We start from the raw sequence: 25,185 nt of genomic DNA on the forward strand, positions 1-25,185 counted from the left end.
AACATTCTAACAAAGTTTCATGTAAGATTAAGTCATAAATGCTGCCTATAGAGTGGCAACAAGGTTTTTCTAAGATATGACCTGGTGACCTAGTTTTTGGACGCACATGACTAGGATTCAAAGTAGGCCTAGATATTGTCCAGATAAACATTCAGACCACGTTTTCATCAAGATAGGATGTAAAATGTTTCCTGTAGAGTGTTAATAAGCTAAACATTAACGACACACGCACTGCAGAACACTTATAACTGGGTAAGATGCTCAGGCGGCTACTTTGCGATTAAAACTAGCACAAATTAAAATTCAGTATCAATTATGTTATACAATAATATGTTTGTCCCTCATTCTTGACCCTAATATATGTAAATAGAATCAAATACAATAATTTATTAATTACTGATGATGTGTTAATTGATAACACCAAATATAGGTATATCTTATTTGTATGTGTGACTAAAATTCCATAACAAAGCATAGTAATTTTAAAATTTTAATAGATCGATAAAACATATCAATTTATGTCCAGAACAAATATATGATAGCTGTTGATTGCATGTAAATACTTAAAAAATGTATTAATAATTTCATAAAATCAATAAGAAGACATGCTGATCTATCAACCATTCTTTTATGTTTTATAAAGTTTGTTTGCCAACGTTAATTGATTGACTATATGAAAGCTATTGTTCACACCTGCAATATTTAGCCATTACCCAATACTTGGACTGACAAGTATCCAAGATCTCCATCCACAAAAAAATGCATAACAAATAGTTTTTAGAAACGATGCTAGCAATACATGGTTTCATAAAGCTTTTAACAAACAAAACACAGATTTGGAAGTAATTGTTGGCATGAAAATGAAACACAAAGTAAATATATATCCCACCTTAAAATATGCACTCACCTAAAAGCAATAAGCTTATAAACAATTTACTTCTATAGCAATAGGTAAGTTAATATATATGTTACACAATATGTTTGAACAGCCAAGCCCTCATAATGTAATGGATGTTTAGTATAATAAATACAAAACAATCAGGTATGTGAACTTCAAAATTAATAACATAAAAACCTCAATCAAATATATAACAAACGTAACTGGATATGGAACAATACTTATTGTAAAAAAGCTGACATACAAAATCATGATGCGTATACAGATATTTTTTTCTTAATATTGGGAGAATTCAGTATAATACCTTAAGTGCATGTTACAGAGTAAAAAAAAATCAAAAAGGTAACAATTACGGGAGACTTTGATAGTGTATCAAGTTCAAGTAATGCAGAATTTAAAATCTGCAAATGTTTGTCAAAGAAAGCAACCATTTTTTCCTAAGTCATCGAGTTGACCAGTAAACTGTGCCTCCCCTTAATCACCCAGATGACTCCTTAACTGCGTGTCCAAATACAAAAATCAGGTTGAATTCCAGACAAAGCATCCAACTGGTCATCAAGGCAATTTTTAAATGTGCCTCCCCTAAATCATTGAGATGACCTAAAAACTGTGTCTGCTTTGAGAATCAAATGGTATACTTAAATTATGAACACTAAGAAAACCATGCAAAAGTCTAATGACCCTAGGTTTGAAATTGTGAGAGGTCAAATATGAAATTGTACGTGGATATATATTATTCTTAACTTGGTTAAAAGTAACAATTACGGCCAATAGCAATACATTTTTTGCTCAAGCCTATGATAAGCTATTAAAATTTTCTTGCTCCAAGTAGCAGACCTTTTGATCTTTTGAAAGCACTGATGGTATTGAACATAAATATGCAAATTAAATATTAATAAACAAGAAACCGTCGGAGACGGGTGATGCTCCCCAAAGTGTTTTTTTGTCACAATATTGCACTAAATATTCAGATAAAAGGAAACGTCTTGAGGGGCATAACTTTGGACAAAATAATACGATGGATGGTTTAGATGGACAAGAATTGCACTATATGTACAGTTTATAGAAAATTTCCAAGGGCCATAACTCTGTGAAAAATCATCCGACCATTACCGGCTGATAATATGCACATCTCCTGTTGGTAGTGAAGCTTCCCATAAAGTTTCATTGAATTCCGGTCATTAATTGCTGAGAAATAGCCCGGACAAAAATTGTACTCGGACGGACAGACACACACACGGACAGATGAAGCGGCGACTATATGCTCCCCCCAAAGATTTTGGGGGAGCATAAAAATAACAACAATGAAGTTTTCACAATTTCAAGAAATACTTTGCACCAAAAAATGTCATATGCCATTTGACAATTACAACACATGTACATGACCTTATTATCTAAATACAGAAGGAATCAAAGGTCTATCAAATCTAACAGTCTGAATAAGCATGTTTGCCACTTCAAACATGGACTTCATGAAACTTGGCCAGCAGCGTTAACACCGTTCATTCTTGTGTCAAATCTTGCCTTACAGTTGCAACCAATGGTAAAAAAACCCAGAAAAGTGTCTCCTTAAACTATTTCTGTACCCTTTGAATATTTTAGGCAGCAATAATAAAAAACACATTTTTACAAGTCTCTCAAAAAATAATGTATGTACTTCTGGATATGTTTGGATTGATCCTATACCTATTGCAGGTCTATCATTCAGTCTGAAGTCTTAAATATTGTTGGATTTGAAGAAATGTGTTGTTTTCTTAATTTTACACTTTTGTTTTTTAATTTTCTCACTAGTCTCAAGTGTAAACATTTTACACATTTTGAAACCACAGACCTATAGAATACATTCTATACATTCTATAGGTCCTTGTTGAGACATAAAAAATCTCTTAGTCTTAAGTATGTTAGTTGGCATTAAAGAACAACACACACAAAACACAATTAAGTACAAAACTTTCCTAATTTTGCAACACTGTATCAATTGGAATTTAATAATCATGTAAACACTTTTTCATAGTTTCAAGTCGAACCGTTAGTCATTAATTTAATAACTATTCCATGCATAACTTCCTACAAGTTTACAGTTAAAATGTTTGTCCATATTTGGAACACACGTCTCCAGCAATCCTCACTGGAGTCTTTTTTCCAGTATGAAATGTTTATGGTAGTTGTTTAGTGAACAATCACAGCACTTCGTCAATTTGTATCGAATCTTAACATGTCTTGGAATTATAACAACCAAAAGTGCACTAGCATATGCTAGAACTGTTCTGACCACAAAGGTCACCTAAAACATCAAGTGTCTTGAAATCTGAAGTAATTCATCCTAAAATCTTCCACGCCTCAAGTCTTGAGAAACTGCTGTAACTGCATATACACATCAGGGTCAACCTGCTGCACAAGTTTATCAAACACTGCGTCTCCATGAATGTTGTGGCACTGCCTCAGTTGCTGGAACACAAAGTCCTTTAGGGGAACCGAGTGTACAGGGTCCTTCAGGGTCAACTGGAATGAAGGAGACATTAAGTGGGACCGAGTGTACAGGGTCCTTCAGGGTCAACTGGAACGAAGGAGACATCAATATACGAGCCTTCCATTGGGAAAACGGCGCTTAATTAATTTGCATACAGTGCCAATTAGGGACGAAGCATTCCTCATTTATGGTTTTTTTTGTTTAAAAGAAGTTCCGTCCTAGCAAAAGTCCAGCTTAAGCGGAAAGTGTTGTCACTGAATAGCCTATGTGGACTGAACAGACTAATCTTGGACGAGACTTTATGCACCTGCATTACATCCCGTTGTTCACTGAATAGCCTATGTGGACTGAACAAGCTAATCTTGGACGAGACTTTATGCACCTGCATTACATCCCGTTTTCCTTAAGTGTGGCTCATATGCTTTCCTTATTATACTGGCAGATGTAACTCACTGGGTTTTCCTCATTATACTGGCAGATGTAACTCACTGGGTTTTCATATTGCAAAATCAGCTTTCCTGTCCCTGCATGTAAAATAACTCCCCCCTCCCACCGGCTGCAAAAAACAATGTTCAAATCGGCCCTTAACCAAGGTTTGACATCATTCTCTTTGTAATGAAATATTTGCTATATTCTGCAATTGTCTATTATATACATATATTATAAAACTTACTGCACGCTTCCTCTTTTCATGTTCTGCCTCATGTTCGTCTTCCCCACGCTCATCTCCATCAGATATCACCAGGGCGCTACCATGGAAACACATGCATTAACATACATAGTACTGGCAGATATTTACATACGTGTTTCACAAAGAACAAAGTCAAGTTGTTTAAAACATCCATGTACAAATATCCATGTTGTTTTGCTTCTTAGCATAAATGAGTAAAAAATATTTATCAGTCCAATTTGCAAAAAAATATTTGCAAAATCATATTATTTAATTTATTTTATTTTTATTGTATTTTCTACACTGAAAAGTATTGTGTTGTTCTGACTTTCAGTACTGGTAAACTCCGATGCTTTCCGGATAATTGAAATGAAAACTGAGAAATAATTATTCCCCTGATTAATGGAATACAAATTGGTTCCCTACTCAAGCTGTATGACTGCCTCCTCATCCACTGGTACCCTGCACACATCATGTAGCACCTGCACACACACACTGATGATGCTGCCAAACTTCTCCAGGACTATGCTGCAAGCAGATGGGGCAACATGACAATTTAAGTCTAATAACGTCATCTTTCAGTCTAAATCAAGAATATCAGTGAAACATCTGTATGCTAACCCATGATGGGTATGTCATTTTTAGGGTCAATGTGTGGATGTGAGTTATCATTCAAGGGGCAAAAACACACTAAATACTCACTTGAGGGGAACAATATAAAATATGCGTGTATCCACCCTAAAGGGATACTGCATACACTATTTCATAATTGGTTCCTGTGATCTGACATAGAAACTAAAAATTCATTTCGAAAATGGCCTATAGTAATCAAATGTCAATTACTGCCTCAACAATCTGAAAGTATACACATGTCTACATATGATGCTGCATATGACATGTTATAAAATGCTCTTTGCTGCTAATCACTGCAACAGGATCGAAAATAATTCCTTTAAAATGTGAATCTAATTACAAAGACCTTTCATTAAAATTGATTTTTTAAAGCAACACATACATGTCAAATTTCATGTCTGAATGGTAAATGCAAAGCTCACACCAGTGTAGTCAGTATTAACCTGTTGTTGGCGGTGATGAGGCTGGCAAGGGCGAGGGCCGACAGCTTCCTCTTCTCCGGCTGGGTCATGTTGTCAATACCCTCCACCCAGGATGTCAACAGAAGGCTCAGTAGGTCGGACATCTGTAGGGAGGATGAAATGAGTTGTGCCTCGCTCTGGGAAAACAAGGCTTAATGCATGTCAGTTAAGTGTCGTCCCAATTAAGCCTGAGCAGTTCGCACAGTATAACCAAGGACGACACTCACCACTTGTATTGTATTTTTTGTTCATAGTGAAAATCTCGTTTACACTGAAAGTGTGCAATCAGAATAATCAAGGACAACACTTTACACACAAGTTTGAGCTCTATTTTCTGAAAGAGTGGCTAATTATTGTGTTCATCTGGATTCTTTGCTGTTTTCACTGTATTTAACAGTGTTTCCGTCATATCATAAGGGTCAGTAAACCCTCTGAAATTTTCCTTTGTTACCTGGTTTTCCAAAAAAACTGAAAACTGCTTCACTTAAATAAGAAATAGGGAAAGAATGGCCTCAACAGTAATTTAATGACCCAAATCCACAAGATGTTAATGAGTAGAAGAATCAAAGCATGAGCCTTGGATTTGTAGCTCAACACTCTACTAACTGAGATTGCTGGCTCCATTATCGGCAAAATGACAATCTTAGAATACAGAAATGCTTGTCAAACTAATGGCATGCTTTGCTTTTATGCAGTGACTTGGCTTATAAAGAAGATATATTCAGCTGCATCATGAAAAAATGGGTCTTATGTCATATGCAGCCAGCATTGCTCCAGCCCAGCCTGTGCATATCCGCAGTCTGGTAAGGACAGAAATACCCTGCCTGGTAATGAGATCACAAAACCTTGAGTTTTCTCAATAACTGACACAGTAGCTCCTTAGCAGACTACACAATTGCTAAAGCAATGCTGGCCACATATGGCATAGGACCCATTTTTGCATGACAAGGTTCGTTTGCCAAGCAGTCCAGTCAGCTTAATTAGGACAGCATTTGCTTTATAGGGATGAAAGATGTTGAAAATGAAGCTGAATGTTTTGAATTGTTTACATTTCAAACAAGCAAATTTGTTGAATTGATATCCTCCGCCAATATGCTTCTGGACACAAAAGTGTTATATTTGACACTCAAAAAAGCTTTTTTTCAAGATACAAAGGGCCATAACTCCGTTATTAACAGATGGTGTACAATGACATTTGGCGTGCATCATCCTCTTATCCATATATATACTCATACCAAGTTTCAATGAATTCCGCCAAAGCACTTTCAAGATATGGCTCCGGACGGACGGACGGAAAGATGGACGGAAGGACGCCTATGGCGGGGGATAATAAGGTGATTTTCTAAATTTAAGTATGAATTTAATTTTCATTTAGATAACAATGAACATTCTTAAGTTAAACCAATCATTCATATACCACTGATGCCATTGTGAACCCACCTCCAGCCTGCACTCTGCTGCAAACTGCTCCAGGAAGGACCAGAAGTACTCCTGATTCTGCAGGGCTATACGGGCCACAAGCGTGATGTAGATAGACATCACCATCGGGTGTTCCTGCAGCGGTAGAAAATAGTGCACTGTACTATACACCTACTGATATTGGACTCCCATAATTTGATATTTCTACCAATACATACAAGGTACTGAAAAAGATTGCCATAGTTCACAGTGAGAAATGATCTGTTGCCATTTTGAATAGCTGGGAAAGAGGTCTTGCTTAATGAGTATTGTTAATATCCCTAATATTTCGCATTATATTTAAAAACAAGGGACAAAATTGTCACAAAACCAGGTTTTCATTGTGAAAAAAAATCTGATTAAGGGAGACAACTCAAACTGAACTTTTGAAATGAACAAACAAAATTAACCCCCTTTGTAAGTTTGTTTCAAAATAAATCTATTTTAAGTTGTGGTGACCTTGACATTGGAGATATTGACGTGATTCTTTCGTGCGACACACCGTCCCATGATGGTGAACAAATGTGCCAAATAATTGTAAAATCTCACAATGAATGACATAGTTATGGCCCAGACAAGCTCATTTATTGCCAATTTTGACCTTTGAACTCAAAGTGACCTTGACCTTGGAGATATCGACGTAATTATTTCGCGCGACACATCGTCCAATGAACAAATGTGCCAAATGATTTTAAAACATGACAATGAACGACATAGTTATGGCCCGGACAAGCTTGTTCCGCCCGCCCGCCAGCCAGCCAGCCAGCCCGCCCGCATTCGCCAATCTAATAACCAGTTTTTAATAAAAGAAGATTTTCATAGACATACAAAAGACATTAACTAAGTAGACATACCTAGAAATGTAGTTGAGTTGACTGTATAGACAAAGACAATTTCTTGTATAATCTTCAAAAAAACAAACACATGCTATATCACCAACAATAATTTAAAAGAAAACAAACAAAAAGTATACACAGCTACCTTCATTCTGGGAAAACTGGACTAAATGCATGTGAATTAAAAGTTGACCCAGACTAGCTTGTGCAGTTGACACAGGCCAATCTGGGACAACACTTTCTGTCTAAACTGGATATTGGATATACTGGATATACCTTTCCCACTTAGATACGTTTTTTTACGCATTTGTAGTCCCTTGGAAAGAAAAATGTATTTAAAGACCTTTCTTTCTAGATTCAAGTTTTAAAGGCTTCATTTCCAACCCTCAGATACTGATGAGCAGCAAACAGCATCAAACCTGAAATGTACTGCAAGTAACTTGCAGGCTGTTCTGTTTTATGCTGTTTGCACATAGCCATTTTCACTTTGCCTTTGAGTGGGAAAAGGTTATAGGTAGTCTCTTCTTGAAAATCAAGTCTAGGCAGAGAGTGTCGCCCTGGTGAGCCTGTGGGGACTGCCTTGGTTTATCTGGGATGACACTTTACCCACATTAATTAATCCTATTTTTCCAGGACGAGGCTCAACTGAAGGTATACATACATCCTGGTTGAGGAGAGGCTTTACAAAGCCAGGCAGCATGGATATGAACACTTGGGGTCCCTCCGAGGGGAAGCACTTGAAGACGAGTTCTATTACAGACAGCACCAACATCACCCCCTCTGTACGCAGGTCAGTGATCAGGGATGCGAAAGACTTCACCAACGTTCCACTGTAATGCTGCAAATAAAGGGAAAATACAGATATAGTTAAAATTATCCAGGTGCTCCTGGAGCCCATCTTATTAAATATTGTATGACAAATTTATGATGCAAACTTTTTAAGAAGTACAAATGATAAGCACATACCTGTATAGCCATTTAATTTTAGCAATTATATTCAATTGTTGTCAATCTTTTACATGACCTTATTTAAGGAAGCATTTTTCTTATAAATATGAGCTTCGCTCTGAGAAAACCCACTTAATGCATGTGTGTAAAGTGTTGGCTAAGATAAGCCTGTGCAGTCCACTTAATGCATGTGTGTAAAGTGTTGTCTAAGATAAGCCTGTGCAGTCCACTTAATGCATGTGTGTAAAGTGTTGGCTAAGATAAGCCTGTGCAGTCCACTTAATGCATGTGTGTAAAGTGTTGGCTAAGATAAGCCTGTGCAGTCCACTTAATGCATGTGTGTAAAGTGTTGTCTAAGATAAGCCTGTGCAGTCCACTTAATGCATGTGTGTAAAGTGTTGGCTAAGATAAGCCTGTGCAGTCAACTTAATGCATGTGTGTAAAGTGTTAACTAAGATAAGCCTGTGCAGTCCACTTAATGCATGTGTTAAGTGTTGGCTAAGATAAGCCTGTGCAGTCCACTTAATGCATGTGTGTAAAGTGTTGGCTAAGATAAGCCTGTGCAGTCCACTTAATGCATGTGTGTAAAGTGTTGGCTAAGATAAGCCTGTGCAGTCTGCTCAGATTTTTTTTAAAGATTTTTCTAAAAAAAAATTGAATCATGTCTTGATGATAAGTGTTGTCCTAGACTGCACAAGCTAATCTGGGATTACTCTCTACCCACATGCATGGAGCCCAGTTTTCCTGAAGCACAACATAAATGTTTTTGTTGTGAACTTAACATTCCAGACTCCAGTACTTTCTCTGAATACACTTATGGTATGTTGTGAACTAAACATTCCATCGTTAGACTCCAGTACTTTCTCTGAATACACTTATGGTATGTTGTGAACTAAACATTCCATCGTTAGACTCCAGTACTTTCTCTAAATATACTTATGGTATGTTGTGAACTAAACATTCCATCGTTAGACTCCAGTACTTTCTCTAAATATACTTATGGTGTGTTGTGAACTAAACATTCCATAGTTAGACTCCAGTACTTTCTCTAAATATACTTATGGTATGTTGTGAACTAAATATTCCATCGTTAGACTCCAGTACTTTCTCTAAATATACTTATGGAATGTTGTGAACTAAACATTCCATCGTTAGACTCCAGTACTTTCTCTAAATATACTTATGGTATGTTGTGAACTAAACATTCCATCGTTAGACTCCAGTACTTTCTCTAAATATACTTATGGTATGTTGTGAACTAAACATTCCATCGTTAGACTCCAGTACTTTCTCTAAATATACTTATGGTATGTTGTGAACTAAACATTCCATCGTTAGACTCCAGTACTTTTTCTAAATATACTTATGGAATGCACAACCTCCAAGTGTCCATGAAGATAATTTGACTAAATGTATTTATAAATCCCAACAAAGATTAGCTGGACACAAAATGTCCCAAACAAACAAACACACACAAGGACAGCGGTAACAGTATATTTCTTCAGCCAATATCGTGGCAGGGACATAAAATGTGACTTATAACCTTGCATGACTGAAATTTACAATTATTTACTGCTTTATACATGTATATTAACCATAATCATATTAACCAAACTGTACAAACCTCCATAAATTCAGTAGGTCCTAGAAGCAAATAGTCTTCAATCACCTTTAGACTAATGCGAAGATTTTCTGTACTGATTTCTGAAAAACAGAAAACCTCCATAAAGATATGTTTATGTAAGAAGTTGGCTGTATACTGAAATATAAATCTGAAATATTATAAATGGAAACTTAAGTCAGTGCAGTTTATATTACAAAAATCTAATGTTCACAAGCAATACTTCATTCTTTCATAATAAATATAAATTGCTGAAAAAGCTCTTAATTCTAAAGAACAATTTACACGATTCCTAAAAATTACTGGTTTTATCAAACAGATTGTTTATAACACACACACACAACAAGAGATGTGTTTGTCAGAAACACAATGCCCCCTACTGCGCCGCTTTGAAGCCATATATTTGACCTTTGACCTTGAAGGATGACCTTGACCTTTCACCACTCAAAATGTGCAGATCCATGAGAGATACGGACGGACAGACTTACTGACGGACTTACGGACAGTTCAACTGCTATATGCCACCCTACTGGGAGCATAAAAAGGGGAAAACATGTTGTATAATAGCTTAAGCAGAATAGCTCATATGTACCTTGAGTTAACATGTAAAGTATAATGGTCTTATGCAGATTTTAGTTATAAAAAAATAATAATTAAGAAATCACATTATAAGAAGCTAATTTTTTTCAATACAATAAAAACTGCCTATCAAGAAAAACATCCAGCAAGTCTTACGTAAAAGTCCAGCCATATTTTCATACAACTTCAGCAACTCTGGTGTGACCTTGTCCGCATTGATCAAGGTCGTGTGCCAGAGTTCAAGGCCGTCGTCAAGGAGGTAGACGTGTTCAGGTTTTGTTGTGTCTGTGCTCAGCGCTATCACAGGTAACAGGAACTCATACATGGCTGAACTACATAAGCCAAAACCCTGCAAAATGTGCACATAATAAAAGCCCCATAAGGCGAAAATAGGTCTTAGTGGCCATCTATGCTCCAGACCTGCCCATGCATTTACAGTTTGGTAATAAGCTTAGCTTATCACTAATTAGACCACAGAACCTTGTATGAATTTATAGAGGACATTGTAGCTCTTAACCAGACTGTGGGACAGCACAGGCTGGTCTTAAGTTTTGCTGGAAGATGGCAGGAGATACATTTCTTGCGTGACTATGTTCAAACACAATTTCATTCTTTCTATCTATTATGTATCCGAATCTATGATATACAGTTTCTTAATATAAGTAATATTCAATATTAATTGAATGTTACCAAACTATGACATGTTTTACATGAAAATATGAGCATGATATAGTTGTTACTTAATTGCTTAAATATAACATATAACAATCACTTTATATGCAAGATAAGACAATCTTCGTGCTAACCAATACCATCACAACCTGGAGCCAATGAAACACTATTTTGGTTATTAGAAATTCACTTATTTAAATTTGCAATCAAGTTACTCTTGTTCACTATGATTGCATATTGATTCAAATCAGTGAATGAATAATAATTAACCTTAAGACTGATGATAACAGTAAACAGCATTGATTAAACATGTTCATGTCGGCATAGTGTGCACCAGCATTTTGACGATGGCACATTTGAATCGTTATTTTGCTATCCACAAACAATTACAACTTGCATTTGTACTACACTTTTCTTATTTCCATCATCACAGCATAAGGCATACCTCTTAGTTAAGATGGCATATTTAAGCATGTCTAGGAGAGTTTGACATAAAAAAACTACCTTAGAATGGAATGTTACTCAACAAATAATTTATTACAACAAATCAACCCCATCTTATTTCAAGATCTGATAATATTCAGACAGCAGCTAAAAATGGCAACTAAGAACAATTGAGCCTCAATTTGGGAAGACTGGGCTGAATGCGTGTGCGAAACATTTTGTCCCTGATGAGCCTGAATGGACTGCACAGGCTAATCTGAGACAAAACTTTATGCACATGCATTAAGCCCAGTTTTCCCAGAATGAGGCTCAAATACAAATGATCAAGCCAACAATCCATGTTACCTGCACGAGGTGTATCAGCGTAGTAAGGATGGCACATTTGAGCATGTTGTGGTCGCTGGCCTCCTCCCAGAGGGCAGGCAGGTAGGAGACGAGAGACGTGGCGTACGGACGGATCTGAACGTCCACACGCTCTATCACAAATGATATCACATGCAGCACCTGCATCTGTCATGGAAATCAACAGCTCACTGTATTGTCAAGTACAAGTTATATGAGCTAAATGTCTAACTGAATTAAAATTGTGCATAAAAAATGTAAATAAAAGAAATTTGAGTTAAATTACTAGGTCTTATTCAATATTTTATATTAAGAATTATTTAATTCAAACAAATCTTAACAAAAATACATAAAGCAAAGCTTCAAATCATGTGAATGCTCAAATATATGAACAAACAAATATGATTGCAGCACTTGTGTGTTCATTTAAAATACCTACATATCAAATTATCTTACTAAACAAAAGGAGATTAGATTAGAAAAATAAAAGCAGTTGGTAGATATTCTGAAAAATAAAAAAATAGGTTAGCTCAGATTCAGACAACTAAAATACAATGCTCAAGATTAAGACAACTCAATTACAATGGTTGAGATTAAGACAACTAAAATACAATGGTTGAGATTAAGACAACTAAAATACAATGGTCAAGATTTAGACATCTTATTGCAATGGTCAGGATTCAGAAAACTAAATAACAATGGTCAAGATTTAGACACCTTAATTACAATGGTCGAAATTCAGACAACTAAAAAACAATGGTAGTGATTAAGAGAACTAAAATACAATGGTCAAGATTCACAGAACTAAAATACAATGACAGAGATTCAGACAACTAAAATACAATGGTTGAGATTTAGACAACTTAAATACAATGGTCAAGATTCAGACAACTAAAATACAAAGGTCAAGATTCAGTCAACTTAAATACAATGGTCGAGTGTCAGACAACTTAAATACAAGGTTAAGATTTAGACAACCAAAATACAATTGTTAAGATTAATACTAGTGAAATAAATTGCTTCCACTCACTTTAGTATCACACTGATCTACTTCCTTCAACAGCTGGAACAATAAGGAGAAGCAAGTCTCCAGGAACTGGAATATAAAAATTAGCCTCACTCTTGGAATACAGGGCTTAATGCATGTAAAGTGTTGTCCCAGTTTAGCGTGTGCAGTTTGCACATGCTAATCAGGAACGACAGTTTCCCCCTCAATCGGACTTAACCTAAGAAGAGACTTCCTTTCAATAAGAAGACTGCACAAGCTAATCTGTCAGCCAAATGCCTTTAGCCGTGTTTTGACAGAGCCCAGGTCAAATACATGTGTAGAAACCTGCATAAATAAAACCCTTAATTTTTCTCACAAATTTCTTTAAATAATTTTGAAGAATTACTATGAATATTATGTGAAATAAATAAACAGGATAAACTTCAAGAGTCTTTAACAAGCGAATTTGTTGAATTGATATCCTCAGCCGTTTAAATTTTGTTTATTGATGTATGAAGAAGAATGAACAAGGCAATAACTGTAAATTAACAAATAGTTTGGTTATTGTTTGTATGCATTGCAAGTCTCCTCATTATTGATATCTATAAACCCATGAATTTTCATGTTGAAATCGAGTATAATGTCTGAGATATAGCCTTCAAAAGTTACATCATACAAAAAACAACCAAGGGAAATAACTCATATTTAAGAATGTGTAGGATTATGGTTCTTGTGCATTGCATTTCTCCTTAATAAAGCATAATCAATTACATTGAGCCATTTATTGCAGTCACAGAAGTCTTATTCTATCTGAAAATGAAAAACTTAATGATATCCTTTTTTTAAGCACTTAAAACAATTCAACATAATATATTTTAAATAAGTATTGCATGTGTTAACAAAACAAATGTGCTACTTACAGGTAAAAATTGCTCCACATTGAATTCAAAGTCATCTACAGGTAATACCGTTAAGGATACAAATGATTAATTTTTATCTGCACCAAATTTAATATAAAATTCCCAGTCGCCATTCACAAGGCATACTTTAACACTCTGATCTTGTTCTAGTTATGAAAGGATATCAAGTTTGAGAGTGTTGGCCGCCTCCAGGCGCACCACAAGGTCCTCGGAGGGCTGAAGGAGGGGACAGATGACCTGGTAGAGAGAGGGGCGCAGGTTGGCCGAGAGCTTCACTCCCACCCAGCGCCCGCACAGCCAGATCACACGACGACGGATGATGCGATAACTAGAATGTTAAACAAGAATGTTTGATTCCAGGGGTGTGATTTTGAAACACTTCAATGAAGGAAAATACCATACTGCCTTAAAGTATTTTCCCAAACTCTCATTTTCAACAAGCGAATATGTTGAATTGATATACCCCGCCAAATAAATTATATTCATGGATGGGAGCAAATCCTTTGATAAATGGCAACATAAAAATAAAATTAAAAAAGTAATAATAATAAAAAGGGTAATTGTTTTTATGTATTGAAATGTTATAACTATTTGAGAAATAGCCCTGACAAATAATATCGTACAAAAACAACAACTCTTATTTTAGAAAGTGTAGGGTTATGGTTCTTGTGCAAGGCTGTTCTTCTCATTAATATCATTACACCCATGCAGTTTCATGTTGAAATCTAACAAGAAACTGTCGGAGACGGGTGATGCTCCCCAAAGTTTTTTTTTGTCACAATATTGCACTATATATTCAGATAAAAGGAAACGTCTTGAGGGGCATAACTTTGGACAAAATAATACGATGGATGGTTTAGCAACTTAAAAATGTCAAAGGGCCATAACTCTCTAAATAAATCATCTTACCAGAACCCACAAATAACATGCACATCTCCTCAAGGTAGTTAAGCTTCCCATAAAGCTTCATTGAATTCCAGTCAGTAGTTGGGGAGAAATAGCCTGGACAAGAATTGCACTACATGTACAGTTTATAGAAAATTTCAAAGGGCCATAACTCTGTGAAAAATCATCCGACCATAAGTGGCTAATAATATGCACATCTCCTGTTGGTAGTGAAGCTTTCCATAAAGTTTCATTGAATTCCCGTAATAAGTTGCTGAGAAATAGCTCGGACAAGAATTGCACTATATGTACAATGGAAAATTTCAAGGACCATAACTCTGTGAAAAATCATTCGACGAGAACCGGCTGATAATATGCACATCTCCTCTTGGTAGTGAAGCTTCCGATAAAGTTTAATTGAATTCTGATCATTAGTTGCTGAGAAATAGCCCGGACAAGAATTGCACTATATGTACAGTTAATGGAAAATTTCAAAGGGCCATAACTCTGTGAAAAATCATCCGACCAGAACCCGCTGATAATATGCACATCTCCTCTTGGTAGTGAAGCTTCCCATAAAGTTTAATTGAATTCCAGTCATTAATTGCTGAGAAATAGCCCGGACAAAAATTGTGCACGGACAGACACGGCGACTATATGCTCCCCCCAAAAATGTTTGGGGGAGCATAAAAAGGTTTCCAAGATATACAAATGTAGCCTTGAAAAGTTAATCATATGAAATCAACAATGGGCAGTAACTCTTATTAAATTTATATCGTACGAAAACTACAAATGGCACTGACTCTTATTTTAGAAAGTGCAGGGTTATGGTTCTTGTGCATGACAATTCTTCACATTTATATCTATACACCCATGAAGTTTCATGATGATGATCAGCTTATATATTTTCTGAAATATAGCCCTGCTAATATTTTGTGACAGACAAACGGACGGACAGAATGATGGAAGGACAAGGCCAATTTAACATCCTCCGCCACAGGCGGGGGATAGAAAGATCCACCAAAGTTTTAGGAATAATTTTAAAACTTGTTTGGAATGGAAAAGTAGGTTATCAGGAAAAATCTAATTTCTGCTCAGTCTAGCTGTATCGCATATTGCCGAAAAATTAAACACAAATCTGTCAGGATGATTACAAAAGAAACTTGCTGTTCTTGATTCTATAGAGATGACTATGAAGATAACACAACTAGATAGATATCATATTATATGATTTACACTTTTTATCTTTATTACAATTCTGTTTTTGTTATCTTACAAAATGGTAATAAGGCTACAGGTATTCACACATAAAATGGTTGATAGTATTGCAAACATGAAGACAATTTGCAGGGCTTTACCGTTTATATGCATCTTTGTTAAAAATATGCATGCACAATTATTTTTTTATGACAACCCATGAAGTTGTAACATTCACAAACAAGAGATGTGTTTGTCAGAAACACAATGCCCCCTATTGCGCCGCTTTGAAGCCATACATTTGACCTTTGACCTTGAAGGATGACCTTGACCTTTCACCACTCAAAATGTGCAGCTCCATGAGATACACATGCATGCCAAATATCAAGTTGCTATCTTCAATATTGCAAAAGTTATCGCAAAACTTTAACCAAGGTTAAAGTTTTGGGACAGAATGACAGACAGACAGACAGACAGGCCAAAAACAATATACCCCCGATTTTTCGATACGGGGGCATAAAAACACAAGAATTTCATTGTGATCTCACTTGTTATGCAAGTTGCATAATTCCTGAAGCAAAGTGCTTGAAAACCACTGATCAAAGTCGATCTCATCAAACAGTTCAAACGCTGCCTGTCCCACAGCATTGTACACTGAAATGTTTTAAGAAAGTATTGATATTAAAATAAAAAAGAAAAGTTTTCATCATAGTCATACACTAAAAGCACGCTTTACCACCACATAAATTTAAAACCATATGGCTGATGTGAATCTTCTCTTTAAAGACCCGATTATTTTTCTATAAATTTCAATGCTTGCTAACCCTGATTATAAAACCATCCTGCTATCCTGTATTAAGACCACTTATGCAGACCACATTATTATACCATACTTCTAGAGATATTAAAAAACATACAAGTGAAACTTTATAAAAGTTGTTTTCCTAAGGAATAAGAATATTGAATATGTGATTTGGTTATAATTGACACTTATGGGCAGGCGTTGGGTCAGTCAATTCAATTTATTTTTTTCAAAGGTTTAATTCATTCTTGACTTAATGCCTTAGTATTTAACAGTATCAGTATCAAAAATTGCGACCATTGTTGTATTGTATAAAGTCTGTAAGGATTTCTTTGAAAGAGAAAGTTAAGCTCATTGAGGACATTTGGTCAAAGAATCCCAGAACAGAATAGAACAGTCATTGAATATAACAATACCCCATCGACTGTGATGGCCCAACTTACCAGCATCCTTGCGTAGAATAGCCATAGAGTTGTCTACATCACACATTCCCTGTGATGCCTCGACCAGCTTGATAAGAACAGAGCTGAGAGTGAGACGGAACTCCCTGAAGAAACTGATAAACAGCGTCTCTGTGCAGGGCTGAAAAGAATTCAGAAGATGAAAGATGATGTACCAGAGAGCTAGCAGCGAATTAGGGTCTCACCCTGATCAACACCATTTTCAGATGCTTATTTCACAACGGCAAGAAATCAACAAACCAGTTGTGAGCTTGAAAAGAAAAAACTAATAAAAACTAATGATATTGTAAAGGCAAAGAATAAAAGATTAAATATTTTATGTGGACATACAATTTGCTGGCAAAAAACCAACAGAGAAAAACGTTACCTTATCTCCAACTATGTGTGCATGGAAATACTAGATCTTATTCATAACAAGAGCTGTTTTTGTGAAACACAATGCCCCCTACTGCGCTTTGAAGCTGCACAGCAGCTATTTTAGAGAAAAAGTCCAAGGCCCTTTTCTTCGTACAAAATTCAATGGACCGAAGTAAATCTTGAACTTAATGAGTAAGCCATGTAGGTAGACTCACACACCAAAAATATGGTCAGTATCTGAAAGCATTTTTGAAAAAAATCTGTAAAAAAGTTATTTAGGAGAAAATTGTTTAGATTTATGGACTGGCACGAAAGTCACATTTAATCAGTAAGTCATGAAGGAAGACTCACACACCAAAATTAGGTCAGTATCTTAAAGCGTTTCGGAAGAAATAACTAAAAAATGTTATTTTAAAGTAAATTCCTAATTTTAAGACCCAAAACTTTGTCAAAATTTTAATGGACTGGAACCAAACTCAAACTTGATCTGTAAGTCATACAGGTAGACTCACACACCAAAATCACAAAATATTTAAAAGGGTTAAAGACAAAATCCAGAAAACTGTAACTGTAGATAAACAAGAATATCAGTGAAACTGATGGATGCTCCCAGATGATGCGCTTTGTCAATCTATGTGTAGATAACCACCCCCAAAAAATCTATTATTAGCATTGGTGACCTTGACCTTGACCCCAGTGACCTCAAACCTCATCAAAAGGTCGAGGTTCATGCAAGGTACCTACATGCCAATTATGTAAGAGATCGGTAAAATATTGAAGGCGCTATGAGAAACTGTAACAAAATTGTGACTGAAAAATCTATTTGTAGCCTCGGTGACCTTGACCCCAGTGACTTCAAACCTAATCAAAAGGTAGAGGTCCATGCAAGGTACCTACATGCAAAATATGTAAGAGAACGGTAAAATATTGTAGGCGCTATGAGAAACTTCAACAAAATTGTGAAGGAAAAATCTATTATTAGCCTCGGTGACCTTGACCCCAGTGACCTCAAACCTCATCAAACGGTAGAGGTCCATGAAAGGTACCTACATGCCAAATATGCAAGAGATCGGAAAAATATTGAAGGTGCTTATGAGAAACTGTAACAAAATTGTGACATCAAAATCTATTATTAGCCTCAGTGACCTTGACCTTGACCCCAGTGACCTCAAACCGCATGAAAAGGTAGAGGTCCATGCAAGGTACCTACATGACAAATATGTAAGAGATCGGTAAAATATTGAAGGCACTATGAGAAACTGTAACAAAAGTGTGACGGAAGGAAGGAAGTAAGGAAGTAAGGAACTTCAAACTGGCAACTATATGCCCCCCAGAAATGTTCAGGGAGCATAAAAATGTAATTCCCAGGCCCGTAACTTTGACAAACAAGAAACCGTTGGAGACGGGTGATGCTCTCCAAAGTTTGTTTTTTTCACAATATTTCACTATATATTCAGATAAAAGGAAACGTCTTGAGGGCACAGTAGTTGGGGGGACAAGAATTTTTTTATAGAAAATTAATTTCAAAGGGCCATAACTCTGTGAAAAATCATCCAACCAGAACCCGCTGATAATATGCACATCTCCTCTTGGTAGTGAAGCTTCCCATATAGTTTGATTGAATTCCGGTCATTAGTTGCTGAGAAATAGCCCTGGACAAAAAGTGCACGGACAGACACACACACGAACAGACGAAGCAGCGACTATCAATGGACTGCAACGAAACCCCAACTTGATCAGTAAGTCATGCAAGTAGACTTCACATACCAAATTTCAGGTCAATACTAGCAAGGGTTTAGGAAAAGTCTGGAAACAAAAAGACGGGCAAAGGGACAGACAGACGGACAATCGGACTGCTACTTGCCAGCCTACTGGGAGCATTAAAAGTTCATGTGTTCAGTTTATATATGTATTAATTTTCCATATGCATATAATCTACTATGGTTCAAAGTGATCTAACACATGACATAAGGTAACAAATAGTTTTTATTTATATCGTTACTCACTCTAAGGGAATATTTATAGTTGTCTCCCACTTCCTCCTGACCTGGAACACACATGGTATAAAACACATCAACATGTTATAAAGTAGTCTTGCTCTGTGAAAAGGAGGTTTAATGCATTTGTGTAAAGTGTTGTCCAAGATGGGCTGTGCAATCTGCACAGGCTAATCAGATTGCACAGGCTGATCAGGGAAGACACTTTCCACTTGTATTTTCTTTTTCTTTTAAAGGAAGACTTTTCTTAACAAAAATCTCGTTTAGGTGAAAAGTGTCATTTCAGTTAGCCTGTGCGGACTGCAGAGGCTAATCTGGGGTGACACTTTACGCACGTGCATTTAACTTTCTTTTCGCAGGACGTGGCTCAAATGCTAAGCATCTGTAAACATGTCTTACTAAATATCATAAGCTATAGAACATATGCAAAGATATTATAACTACATGTATGCCTTCTTATATCAAAGTCTTCACATTATTGCATATAAGAATGTTTTTACAAGACCTGTTCAACAAACATAACAATGTGAACTTTCTGAATAATTGAGATCTTATGGTCAATAACTTCAGAAAATATTTTCTTAGCTGTGTCATGCCAAAATGGGTCTTATGCCATATGAGTCCAGCATTGTTCCAGACTATGCATCTCCTGACAAGACTGCGTTATTGCACATGGCCAAATATGGCATAAGACCAATTTCAGAAGAGTGCATGTAGAGAGAAATATTGACCATGCTTTAGCGCACAACCTGAAAATATTTACAAAACTAATGCTAAAATTTATTTAACCCTTTCAGTGCGGGAACCGAATTTTAAAGGCCTTTGCAAACAGTTTGGATCCAGATGAGACGCCACAGAACGTGGTGTCTCATCAGGATCCAAACTGTTTGCTATTCTGATAGTATTCTTTGAAAAAATATCGAAGAAAATGCTAATTTTAGAACTTCAGCAGACGACATTTTAGCAGACGACAAATTTCCCTGCATGCAAAGGGTTAAAATAATTGAGCTGAGCTCTGTGAAAAGGGTGTGTGTAAAAATCCTAAACTCGATTTTTGCTATGAAGATACTATCTTTAAACAAAAAATATCATAAAAGCAGAAAGCGTCGTCTCTGATTAGCCTGTGTGGAGTGCACAGGCTAATCTGGGACGACACATTTAGTACATGCAATAAACCCCTTTTTCACAGAGCACAGTCTAACACTTAATCCAGTCCAGTCCAATAAGCTCCACCTACAGAATTCTTCCGGGTCATGATCCCACGTGAAAAGGTCATCATGACTGAGGAGGAAGTACTGGGATATGAGTCGCTGACAGATCTCATGCAGCGTGTCGTACGTGAAGAAGTTCAACTTGATCTTGTGGGCCTGCATCTTCACACTGTCGGGCTCTGGAAACAGCAACTGCGGCGTTGTGAAAAATGTGACAAGTAACCACTTACCGATATGTCAGCAGTGTCAAGGGTAAACAACTCAGGAATGTGTGGATCACTGGGCATGAAATGTCTATCACATCTACACATCACAGTGATGACATATTTAAGTTTAAATATATCTGCTTGAAAATAGTGAAAGTAGTTCACACCACAAACTAATAAGGACGGACTGCCCTACAAATCAAGAGAACCACTCCAAAGTACTCCCTATCTGGGGGGTTATTATAATGCATGGATTAAGTTATAAATTACTTTAATTACAGTTCAATTAAAATTCAATTTAATTCCCATGTAGTACAGTGTTCCCTATTTTGTGTCTTTGACACAAATGTGTGAGAAACAATTTCAAGCATTTTCATTTGCTACATACTTTTCTGAAAAACCAATTACATGACAATATTTTAATGAAGAAATGACGTTGTCACCATAGGACAATGAGTAAAGACACAGCAAGCACTTTGGTGAACAAAACTATGAAAGGATCAGGCAATTATTTAATACAATATATATTTTTTATTCAATTGTGTGATTGTACTACCAGTATTCTGACCCTCTCCAAATACTAGAACACTCATTTAAGTTTTGCTTTGAAAATCCTTATCACATTTACAATACAAAATGACCAAATGAAAATGGGTGCTATGCTAAATGCCACCATTAGCTCAAGACCAGCCTGCACATATGTTCAGTCTGGTCAGGATCTACTCTGTCTGTTAGTGAGATAACGAAACTTTGCATGACTTTATAGCAGACAGGGTAGCGTCAGACCAGACTCTGCAGATGCCCAGGCTGATCTGGTGCTTAAAATGGCAGCAAATGGCATAAGACCCATTTTGCGGCTCAAAAGGAAAATATTAACATAATAAATCAGAATATTTGGAAGATTAGTATAATTAAATCCAAGTTACCAGTGTCATGCTTGTTGGGTCTATATGAGTCACACATCAGTATGTTCTTCATCAGGTTGAAACAGTTCACTGTGAACCTTTCATACAGTAGACCTGAAATAGGGGACTACGTCAAGCAGGTTGCACCAGGTACAGATCTGGGATGACACTTTACATACATGCATTAAGCCCAGTTTTCCCACGAGGCTCATCTAGATCACATGCTACTGTAGACATAACTTAAGGCACAGTATTTCCTATGGCAGATAAAAAGAGCACTGTCAGCCTCCAAACTTTTTTTTTATAGAACAACTGTATTTCCTTATTTAGTGATATGTCTACACATTTCTAACTCTATTAATGTACATATACATGTTTTCTACTTTGTCGTAGCTTTTTGACATGAACAAGAGATGTGTTTGTCAGAAACACAATGCCCCCTATTGCGCCGCTTTGGATAAAAAAAATTACCTTTGACCTTGAACGATGACCATGGCCTTGACCTTTCATCACTCCAAATGTGCAGCTCCATGAGATACACATGCATGCCAAATATCAAGATGCTATGTTCAATATTTCAAAAGTTATCACAAAACTTTAACCAACGTTAAAGTTTTGGGACAGACAGACAGACAGACAGACAGACAGGCCAAAAACAATATAACCCCGATCTTTCGATCCAGGGGCATAAAAATTAAGATACACAATTATTTCCAAATTACAGATGCATAGACGTGATAAATCTGCTGCATTATGCAATTTTATGAAAGTGCGCACTCATCAAATACACATTTTAACAATTATATCGCATTTACATTTTAGTAAATAATTTGTGTTTGTGTTCGAAATAATTTTTAATCATTTTAAATGTATTAATTAGTTTTCCATAACATCGCTTTTTTTTCCACAGAGTTCAAAGATTAACATCTCATATAATAATAAATATGTAATAATTGCAAAAAAGTATTCTAAAAATGATTGCATTGTTAGTTCTTGAATCTTTGTTGATTACATCTTCAAGCGTTGCAACTCTGATACAGTTGTTCACAAGATTATGATAATTGACAATGATCGATTTCATACAGTTATTTGATTTACAAGGTTGCTATATGCCATCAGGTGTAACCATTGTCTATTGCGCATGGCAATTTACCTACGAATGCCTACTGTACAGTCTACTTAATTTATGACCATCATACCTTTTTGTTAAATAATATGTTCAATATGTTACCAGATATACATAAGCATGTTGAAAGTTTGATAACATATTTGTGTCATATAAAATGTCCCAAAATATACAATTATGATTGTGGGTGAAATTCTTTATGTAAAAAAAGTTAACTAAAAAATAATTATTTTAGCAAAAAATGAGGTTGTCCCAAAAATAGGTGGGAGAAAGACATTTGAGTTATTATGGTCAATGTATGGATGAACTAAGTAGTGACTGTTACCTGCTTGTGAGAAGTTGTATCTCACTATGAACTCCAGGGCCCGTTGTATGAACTGCATGAAGCAGATAGGATGGTGCTCCAGGCAATCCAACAACTGAAAAACAGTCAGAAACAGAGTCTGGAGAGTAACACAAGTGTATGTACAAAAGAATTGTTTAGCGTGTATACCAATTTTATATTTATACATGAATTACAGTTACATTTGCTGAACGAAAGCTTTGCAACTTATGACCCTGCACCAATTTATGAACAATACGGCAGCCACAGCCATGGCTAGGATCACGGGCACATTATCAACAACAAAAAATGTACTGGTAGATCAGTGTTAGTCAAAATTGGATCGCAGAAATGTAAAAGTAGTTTGCTCTACAAAAATAATTTTCATTTATGCTGGCAGACTGACTGATATACTGACAGAGTCACTCAAAAGTTCAATGCCACTAGTAACCCAAGAATAAAAGGATTGCTACATGTGAAAATTGTGCCTTGCAAACTATACTTCAGCTAATGACATGTTTCAAGTTTCAATGCAAGTTGTCTAGGCATGTGGAAGTGGTTTGCATCACATACTTTCATGCAGTCATACCAAAATACAAACAAAACTGAATTATTTCAATTTAAAATCTCTAAAACTTTGATTGTAGGGATGTAACAATTATATCATTATTTCAAATATTTTTTTATTATTTTTGTTGATAAGTGATTTTACTGAATATTTTTTGGTAATAAATGGAAAACATTTGGGCCGTGCTCTGTTAAAAGGGGTTTAATGCATGTGCCTAAAGCAGTCCGCAAAGGCTAATTAGGGACGACATTTTCCGCCTAAAACTGGATATTTTGCTAAGAAGAGACTTTCTTTAAACAAAAAATATCATAAAAGCAGTCCGCACAGGCTAATCTGGGTTGACACTTTATACACATATATTAAACCCCATTTTCAGAGCACGGCTCATTTAATTCTTTACAAAGTCCTAATAACGGGCTGCCAATGAACTTTTTGTGCCTGGAATATATGGAAAAATTAAAGTAACAACGAAAAGGTCAAAGTCAAGATCAAAATAAGGTCAGGTGATTTGTTTGCGCTAAGTGTTTAATTACAGCTTATAGATATTATAATTGATGTTAAACAAAAGGCAAATTTGGGTTATCATAGAATTGTGAATTCTGAATAAGTTCAAATGCAGGTTTATGTCAATGATCACATGAGGTTAGTTGATATGGGTGTGTTGAAAGTATTCAAAGACATCATCCATGCAAGTGTCAAAGCTTTGTAGCAAGCAGTATTGATGTATGATAAAACAAATCATTTTGTTGAAAAATAATTTTGACTTTCTGAAATTGTCTAAAAGTAGGCATATGCCAAGGTCTAAATGAGGTGGTTGTGCTTAGAGCTGTAACAATTCGGTTCGATGCATCGAAAAACCGGTTCGATGCCGCCGATTCGATTTCGATACCAATACAGCCAATTTTGATTCGATTCACTGCAATCCCGATTGAACTGCATTTTAAACCTTACTTTCCAAATCCATCGCCTAAACTTTCTTGCCATTTGTAATACGTCTTGTGATTGGCCAATAGCCAATATGGCATCCAATGAATGATGAATAACATGCTGAGCATTACATCAGCCGGTAAAATGGCTTCTTCAACCACGCTGAAAGACGCACCGTCAAAATTAAAATCAAAAGTATGGGAACATTTCGGATTTTGCAAAGGTTCTGATGCAAAGGCAACTTGCAAAGCGTGTTTTGTTGACGTAAGTCACCCTAAATC

General features: G+C 36.1%; 1 protein-coding gene across 1 annotated transcript in view; it reads right to left on the reverse strand.

Moving 5' to 3' along the window:
* Positions 1–477: 477 nt before the first annotated feature.
* The window catches only part of LOC127878090 (importin-11-like), a 34,418-nt gene continuing 9,710 nt past the window's right edge, over positions 478–25,185 (reverse strand). The window contains 18 exon segments of the mRNA XM_052424508.1: positions 478–3,400; positions 4,042–4,117; positions 4,465–4,566; positions 5,115–5,269; positions 6,573–6,686; positions 8,088–8,264; positions 9,999–10,078; positions 10,731–10,923; positions 12,036–12,200; positions 13,063–13,128; positions 13,941–13,981; positions 14,105–14,268; positions 16,571–16,676; positions 17,268–17,406; positions 19,649–19,689; positions 20,877–21,029; positions 21,983–22,075; positions 23,413–23,506. Coding sequence (XP_052280468.1) covers positions 3,239–3,400; positions 4,042–4,117; positions 4,465–4,566; positions 5,115–5,269; positions 6,573–6,686; positions 8,088–8,264; positions 9,999–10,078; positions 10,731–10,923; positions 12,036–12,200; positions 13,063–13,128; positions 13,941–13,981; positions 14,105–14,268; positions 16,571–16,676; positions 17,268–17,406; positions 19,649–19,689; positions 20,877–21,029; positions 21,983–22,075; positions 23,413–23,506 — 2,121 coding nt within the window. The 3' untranslated portion in view covers positions 478–3,238.

This window comes from Dreissena polymorpha, chromosome 4 (genome assembly GCF_020536995.1).
Source record: "Dreissena polymorpha isolate Duluth1 chromosome 4, UMN_Dpol_1.0, whole genome shotgun sequence".
Classification (NCBI taxonomy): domain Eukaryota; kingdom Metazoa; phylum Mollusca; class Bivalvia; order Myida; family Dreissenidae; genus Dreissena; species Dreissena polymorpha.